Raw genomic sequence first — 7500 nt, forward strand, 5'->3', positions numbered from 1 at the left:
ACCTTTGGCAAAATCCAGTCCCAGTTTAGCACAGTGATGGTTCTCAGATGTTTGAACTCATGACATGTCACTGAGAACCTTAAAAGCAGGACCTCGTCCAACTTTCTCATCATAATCTGTCAGACTGTCAGGATTTTCTCTTGGGAACTGAACATAAAAGTCCTCACTGTCAATGATGCGGACAAGTATGTGAACATTCATGACAGCTTATTCGAGTATTCAAGACCCCAGTAGGATGAATAACTAAACAGTTAGCCTGTAAGCAAAACTGCATCAGTACAAAAGTAAATCCATTACTTTAAACTAAAATCAGTCTGTGCAAACATTCTTCTGAAGAGCTGAGGCCAAGACGTATTCCACACTGGGCATCACCTGCTGAATCAGGCAAAACAGCCCTCTTCAAATTCCTCCATCTGTGCTGTGTTATTGGACTGCAGCTCCTGGGCAAACAGTAGGATTGTAGCGTTCATCAAGGAGGTTCTTAGTGACTCAGAAAAGAGTCTCCTGTGTCAAACTTGAGATTATGCAAAGTATTCGTGCCTTAGAGCCCTTCTATCTGAGTATTCGTGCCTTAGAGCCCTTCTATCAGAGCATTAGCACTGTTGGTTATAGTATTGATGAAAAGTAATAGGCAGCATGTGCTGGAGTGTAGCTGAAAATAGGACATGTCATGGTTGGTGTGTTGGAAATGATCTGGACACAGGAAAAGATAAGGCTGAGAGCGATTTTGAGGGGCCCACATCCAGGTATGACAAAACAAACTGAAAACGAAACAGCTGAGTGAAACCAGATCCAGCTCTCTTGATCTGGCCGCCATCCCAACCAGCGCCCTCAGACACCATAACAGCCATCAGGCCATCGTTGGGCATGGCAGTGGGTGTGTGTGTGTGTGTGTGTGTGTGTGTGTGTGTGTGTGTGTGTGTGCGTGTGTGTGTGCGTGTGTGTGTGCGTGTGTGTGTGTGTGTGTGTGTGTGTGTGTGTGTTTGTGTGTGTGTGTGTGTGTGTGTGTGTGTGTGTGTGTGTGTGTGTTTGTGTGTATGTTTGTGTGTGTGTGTGTGTGTGTGTGTGTGTGTGTGTGTGTGTGTGTGTGTGTGTGTGTGTGTGTGTGTGTGTGTGTGTGTTTAAAAAGGGGATGTTGATTGAGACAGAACAGGCATGGAAGAGAGTTCTCGGTTCTCGTGGACACAGACAGCATGACAGCGCGTCTCCTCTTCCAGGCCTGAGCTTACAGGAGCTGTTGCACCGCGGAGCCGGTGGTAGGGTAATGACATTCACAGAGATCCGTCAGCCCGGGGCCTTAAGGACGTCCGCGCGCAGTCAGAGAGATGTCTTTATGCTGTGAGACAGTCTCATGGTCTGCTCCCTCAAACAGACGGATTCTGCCTCTCACACACTTTATTACACGGCTGTCTACCTCCGGATTGTCCTTCTAGTGCACAGTGCTCAGTTCAACCTGCAGTTGTCTGTAAGAACTGTCTTAAAGAGAAGTGTTTGTATAGGCGCAATTTCACAACTTTGTGGTTAAACAGCTCATCTTTTTCATCTTTTTCTCTGCTTTCCTCTCACTTTATCTCTGTCACTTTATCTCTCTCGCTCTCTCGCTCTCTCACTCTCTCTATCTCCAACTGGAAGCTGCTTGAGCATAGACACACACCCAGTCGCCATGTCTTACATTCTTTCTGAGTGAGAAGCTTCTCCCTCTAAAACACTGGCCACACAAAATAGCTGACCTAATCTATCTGACACACAGAATCACACAGCCATCCTAATGAGCACAGAAAGATTCAGTTACGCTACATACTGAACCTCCCCATCAACCTCTCCTCTGCGGGTGAGAAGTATAGAAGAATTTCTACACCTCTGACAACAAGACGTCCACCCCTCCCTCACAGCATCTGATGAATTGCCATGTAACTCTATAAAGAGTCATTTATACCCCTCTTCACTGCTGGAAAAGATTTGTGTGCACACAGCAGGCTCTAAATAGCCCTGACCTTTATAAAAAAAATTGTGGAAATCAAATAAATGATGAGGTAATAAGAGCTATGGCAGAGAGTCAGTGACCAGGAAACACCTAATTGCCTGTTCCAAAGAACACTACGTCATACCGGAGAGCCAGCCTCAGACACAGGCAGAATGTGAGAGGCATAAGGCTGGTTCTTCAGATGCACTGCACTGAAACTGTGGAATATCAACATTTCATTGAACTGCAGGCAGTGGATTTAGATTTACATTTAGCAGACGCTTTTGTCCAAAGCGACGTACAAGGGATGGATCCCTCACACTGTAAGTTTAGCTGAAGTAGATGTGTTCAGAAACGAGTTTTAAAAAGCCAAAAGCAATTCCTTCATTGCTTTACATCCACTGAGCAATCAGTTGAGCAATATAAAACATATTTAATGGTATCCTAAATTACGCATAATTGAACAGACAAAGGACTATTATTCCCAATGACAGAGCTGCTCTCTTGTTAAAAAGGCCACAGGGATAAACAATCATCAGTGTTATTCTTGCTGGTGTAAACTAGGAAAACAGCCACTGGAAAGAGAGAGAGAGAGAGAGAGAGAGAGAGAGAGAGAGAGAGAGAGAGAGAGAGAGAGAGAGAGAGAGAGGGATAGGAGGAGAGAGAGAGCACACAGAGAAAAACAGAGCGATTGAATGGAAGTGGCTCTGTGGTGGCTTGTCATAGTTTCAACCTGTGGCATGCATGACATGTCGCCGAGCAAATTTAGGAAATAAAGCTTCATAAATGCAGGTCATTATGTGCTCTTGTTAGAGTGGCACTAAACAACACATTCCTCACTTCCAACTGATTGTCTTGGGCTCTTGCAGTCTGACCTGTGTTCACAGAGGCCACGCTTTTACAAGAGAGGTAAAGAGGGAAAGAAAAATACAGAACATATGGGGGAGTTTATTTCTTTGCGTCTTAACAGCCCTTTTTTTAGGTTGGCATAATACCATGTGCTTACGCCGGTGCTGTTTTCAACATGTTGGCGTATTTTGAACTGACTCACACAAAACTCTGTGGTTAGCTCACATGGTAATGCTCCAGCATGAAAATTCAATTTGCCCGAGCGGCCGGGCCTGATTGGCTCACAAACTAAGGGCTGTTTTTTTTCTAATTGGAGATGTCTCGTAGCGTTCCATCCTTTTGCATTGTGGGTAAATAACATCTCAAATCTTCCCTCCCTACCTCCCTCGTGGGAAACAGTTTTTCGTTCCTCCACTCTACAGTAACTCCTAGCTTTGGTGCTTATGTAACACAAATACTTGTAATCTCCAGGAACCAAGATAACATTTCTTTGGATGGTGATAAGTGTGAACTCTTTATATTGGCCTGGGTAGATTCAGCGTTACAATCAGTAACCCGATGCAGAGACATGCAGCTCTGCAGCTGAAACGACAGCAAATGACCAGCAGGAGAGGCCAGCAAGTCGATGCAGTGGTGAAGGAGAGAGACTGAGACAATATGGAGTCTCTGGCCCCAAAAGTGGCCTAGTTGGAATTCAGTGTGGCCTGTTGTACCCTCCAGCCATTTACAAAATATGAGGATGACAGCCAGTTCAAATAATGTGATATCTATAAAATAACAAATGGCAAAGCATTGCTTTATCCAGCCAAACCTACAGCAGTGATTCTGAGGCTTGGGGAAAACAACCGGGAATGTGGCTATTGTGATGTATACAGACTAAAGCTGAGAGGAGGAACTGTGAAAAGGATCTTTTCCATTTTGTTCCAGTTTGAAAGACACAGATACACACACACACACACACACAAACAGTAGAGATTTTAACGATACAAAGATTTGGGTCCAACCACTGATTTAAAAGTTCACAAAGCAATTTTACAGATGAAACACTGAAAAATGCTTAGATTTTATCTGGACACAAAAAAATGGCTACTGTATCAAAAGATGAAAGATCCTGTGGCATTGCCAAATATGACATTCTTGTCTTAAGAATCAAAACTGCATAATCCAGAAGGCTGAGATTTATACTCTAAAGACACACACACACAAACAGAGAGAAAGAGTGGAAGGGGGGAGAGAAAAGGCAAGAAAGAGAGCTCTTCCACTCCCCCACATGAACCGAAGATGGCTTATTCAACTTCCCTGCCTCCGTCTCAGTAAAAATACACTTTTATTTAATTAATGAGTTCTTAATCTGGCCTGGACAGCCCAAAAAAAGAGAATGGAAAAACAGAGAAGGAAAAAGAACCAGAGAAATAAAGGGGAAGAAAAACAGCACATATGACACATGAGAGAAATCGAACTAATAAAACCCATGATTAGCCAGTGAATGACAGCGGCCAGTAACCTCTCCGAAAATAAACACGCACTGTACTGAAGTTCAAGGGAGATCTCCAGCATTGCGTCACAGGGTGATGACCACAGGCCACATGAACTCCACGAGCTCAGTTACATGGCATATACACCCTCTAATTCATGAAGAAAGGCCTGTGCAGAACCAATGAGGATGTGTGTATGTGTGTGTATTTATTGTTTAGCATGCACGTGTTAAATGTACACCATGATGGACATATGGATAGGCCGATAGATGGAGCAGCATCATAGTTCTCTATTGTAACTGTTGACCAGCTGTAGCCCATTGAAGATCTGCCCCCCTAGCTGAGCAGCGGTAACATGTTTCAGAGGCCCCACAATAAAGGAAGATCCTCCTTTCAATCAGTTAAACAGACACACTAATTATACACCTGTCAGTGAGGGGTCAAGAACAAAGCAGTCTGCTTAGAGCTGGAAGTTCAACGATAAAGATACTGTGTATGGTGGTATGGCAGGCCGGTGTTGACTTTTACCTTCAAAGCCAGGAGTGGCGAGATCAACAGCCAAATTAGTTGAATTTAGTTTAAATTACCAGTTGTGCGCGATGACATGATTACAACATGGCTGTGATTACAATATATTACTGTAGGCCTAATTAATAGGAATAAGTCTGACCTTGATGATCGGTCAACGTAGAATTCCACAGAGTAACCAAAGTAGCTGCCTTCTGGTCCAGTGTATACCACACGATTGTCCACATCCAGGTTAAACCCCGCGCAGACTGACGCCAGAGCCGCTATCCATACAATGAAAGACGCGCACAGTCGAAATCTTGGGAATCGTATCGGTGAGGGAAACTTTGCTGAGCCCTTGCTGTGTTTTCTCGTAAAGCCCATATCTGTATTGTGCAGCAGTAACATTCAGAAAGTTCTATGGCAAAAGCACCGCATCCAGGAGTTCTCCAGTTTTTAACGGTGGAGATTTCTGCATGATTAAGTAAGTCCGCTAAATGTGTGCCCTCCGCTCTCTTTCCCCTAGCAATCGCATCACCTTCCCCTCTGCTCCTCAGCGGTCTGTTAGTTGAAATGGAGAGGGAGTTCCCAGTCACAAAGTTTTGAGGAGGAGGGGCTTTCGATATATTAAACAAGAGGGGGGCGTCGGTGTGAGTGAGAGAAACTAAAGAGCAAGTGAGAGAGTCTCAACATCATGTATCAAGACACTGATGTAGACTCGACCACATCCACACCGACCAATTATCCAAAACATGTCACCTCCATAGACTGTAGCAAATCTTTGCACTGCGCCAAGAATTTTAAGCCCGGACAAAAATGATGGATTCAGATGGAAATTGTACAGTTTCTTAATGTGGTAATGGCTCCACCAAGGATCACCAAGATAGCAAATTAGTAAGTTGATTTATTGTCACAATTGTTTTAAAACCATAAAAGTTGTCTAGAGAGCCTCCAGGCAAATTACTCTAACCACAGTTACATGGAAGGGAGGACGTTGTGTTTGATATACACCAGGTCATTCACATGGCTGAGAGCAGACAATTTGGACCTCTGGATAATATCTCAGCCTCCCGTTCCAAGAATCATTTGGGCTCAATTATGGCTGCTCCACTATGTGATATTTCTTGGCCCTTGGACACTTTCCGACTCTAGAGCAGTGCATCAAGGTCATACCAACCTCAACCACAATGTGATAAAAAATGCAGATGTGATTGTTACAATGGAAAACTATGTTTATGTCCAATTCTGATGTCAGATGTCAGATTGATCCACTGATGTCAAAAGATTGCGCTGCCCTTTTAATTCCTGACTCAAGGTACAACTAGTTCCTGTTCTGACAAAGATAAAATGAAGTTCTCTATGTGGTTATTTCAAAGTATGTCATGTCATGTCATGTCATGTCATGTCACTCTCACGTGTCACATGACATCTGACATTGAATCCGGTGTGACTGAAATCAAATTATACAAACACTTAAATGTTTTTAATTCATACGCCATCCATGTGCTGTGACCCTGTGGCTGTTAAAACTCTGTGTATGTACAGCTACCTTCAACTATTCCACCAGGTGGTGCACACTGAGATCTTTAAATATTTCTGCTGTTTAAACTCATTCTGGAAAACCTAAGTGAGTAACCTCCTGTCATTTCCCATTTTATATTACAGCTTGAATAGTATAGTTCATATTTTGTCTTCATTGGGTAGAGAATCTGGCAACATCAACCCAACACTGCTGACAGGTCTCTCACTGACACCATACTCCACCCTGTGTTAGGAGCCTCCCAAGACAAGTACAGGTATGTCTTGGATATGAACAAAACAGCTCCTTCGTGATCCCCAAGAATGTGAACATCTTGTTTTGCAATCTCCCAAGACATTATCTGTGTTCAGTCATGATACAGTTCCATATGTTTCCATCCGGAGAGTGAGCTACTACAGTGCATCCTTGAGTTTGGGAAAAGACAGTATGAGAAAATGTTATTGCACATCAACTATTGATGAATACCCTACATAATGCACACCACTTTAAAAATAGTATTACTACTAATAGAAGTACTATTACTTACATGATCATTTCATATTTGAGAAAGCAGTTCCTAATCTGTGACTGGAAATACATTGATTCAAAGACACAGCCTGTGATTCTAATCCAACATGCTTTTGTATACCCTTAATAAATGTGTTAATTGTGTATTGATATACAGACCAACAATAAAGTTAAATTGATGGATTAACTATTCCTTTAAAATGTGGTTTGTCACATTGTGCCGATACCTTCGCAAGCGGTGACAAGAGAAAAGTTTTCAACACTTTCTATCACATACATCTATCTGCTGATTCAGTACACACTCACCAGAAGCATTCAATCACTTATTGTCAAAAACACACACACATATCTTCACATTCTGTGCATATGAGATAAGATTCTGCCTGTATTGAACACAAGCTGTTCAATGTATAGAAATGTCTAAGTTGTAAGCACTAGGAACTTAAACACGCCCAACACAGAACTACCTCTATACAGTAACCTAGTGTGTTTGTTTATGTAACCTCTGTGTTATCTTTCTGTGTACATCTCCTTTTTGTGTTTGTTTCTTTGTATCTGTCTGTAATGTGTATTTCACAGATAAATGTATAACTTCTTTGCATTGTTGTCTGTGTATTGCCTTCTGACCCAGCTGTAAGTAAATACCATTCAAGAAGTGT

General features: G+C 42.6%; 1 protein-coding gene across 1 annotated transcript in view; it reads right to left on the minus strand.

The window, feature by feature from the left end:
- The window catches only part of LOC105895850 (integrin alpha-5-like), a 35439-nt gene extending 30060 nt beyond the window's left edge, over nt 1–5379 (minus strand). Inside the window, exon 1 of the mRNA XM_031568270.1 lies at nt 4958–5379. Within this exon, the coding sequence (XP_031424130.1) occupies nt 4958–5202 (245 nt within the window). The 5' untranslated portion in view covers nt 5203–5379. The remainder of the gene's footprint in view (nt 1–4957) is intronic.
- Between the last annotated feature and the right edge of the window lie 2121 nt (nt 5380–7500).

Source organism: Clupea harengus, chromosome 5 (genome assembly GCF_900700415.2).
Source record: "Clupea harengus chromosome 5, Ch_v2.0.2, whole genome shotgun sequence".
Lineage (NCBI taxonomy): Eukaryota > Metazoa > Chordata > Actinopteri > Clupeiformes > Clupeidae > Clupea > Clupea harengus.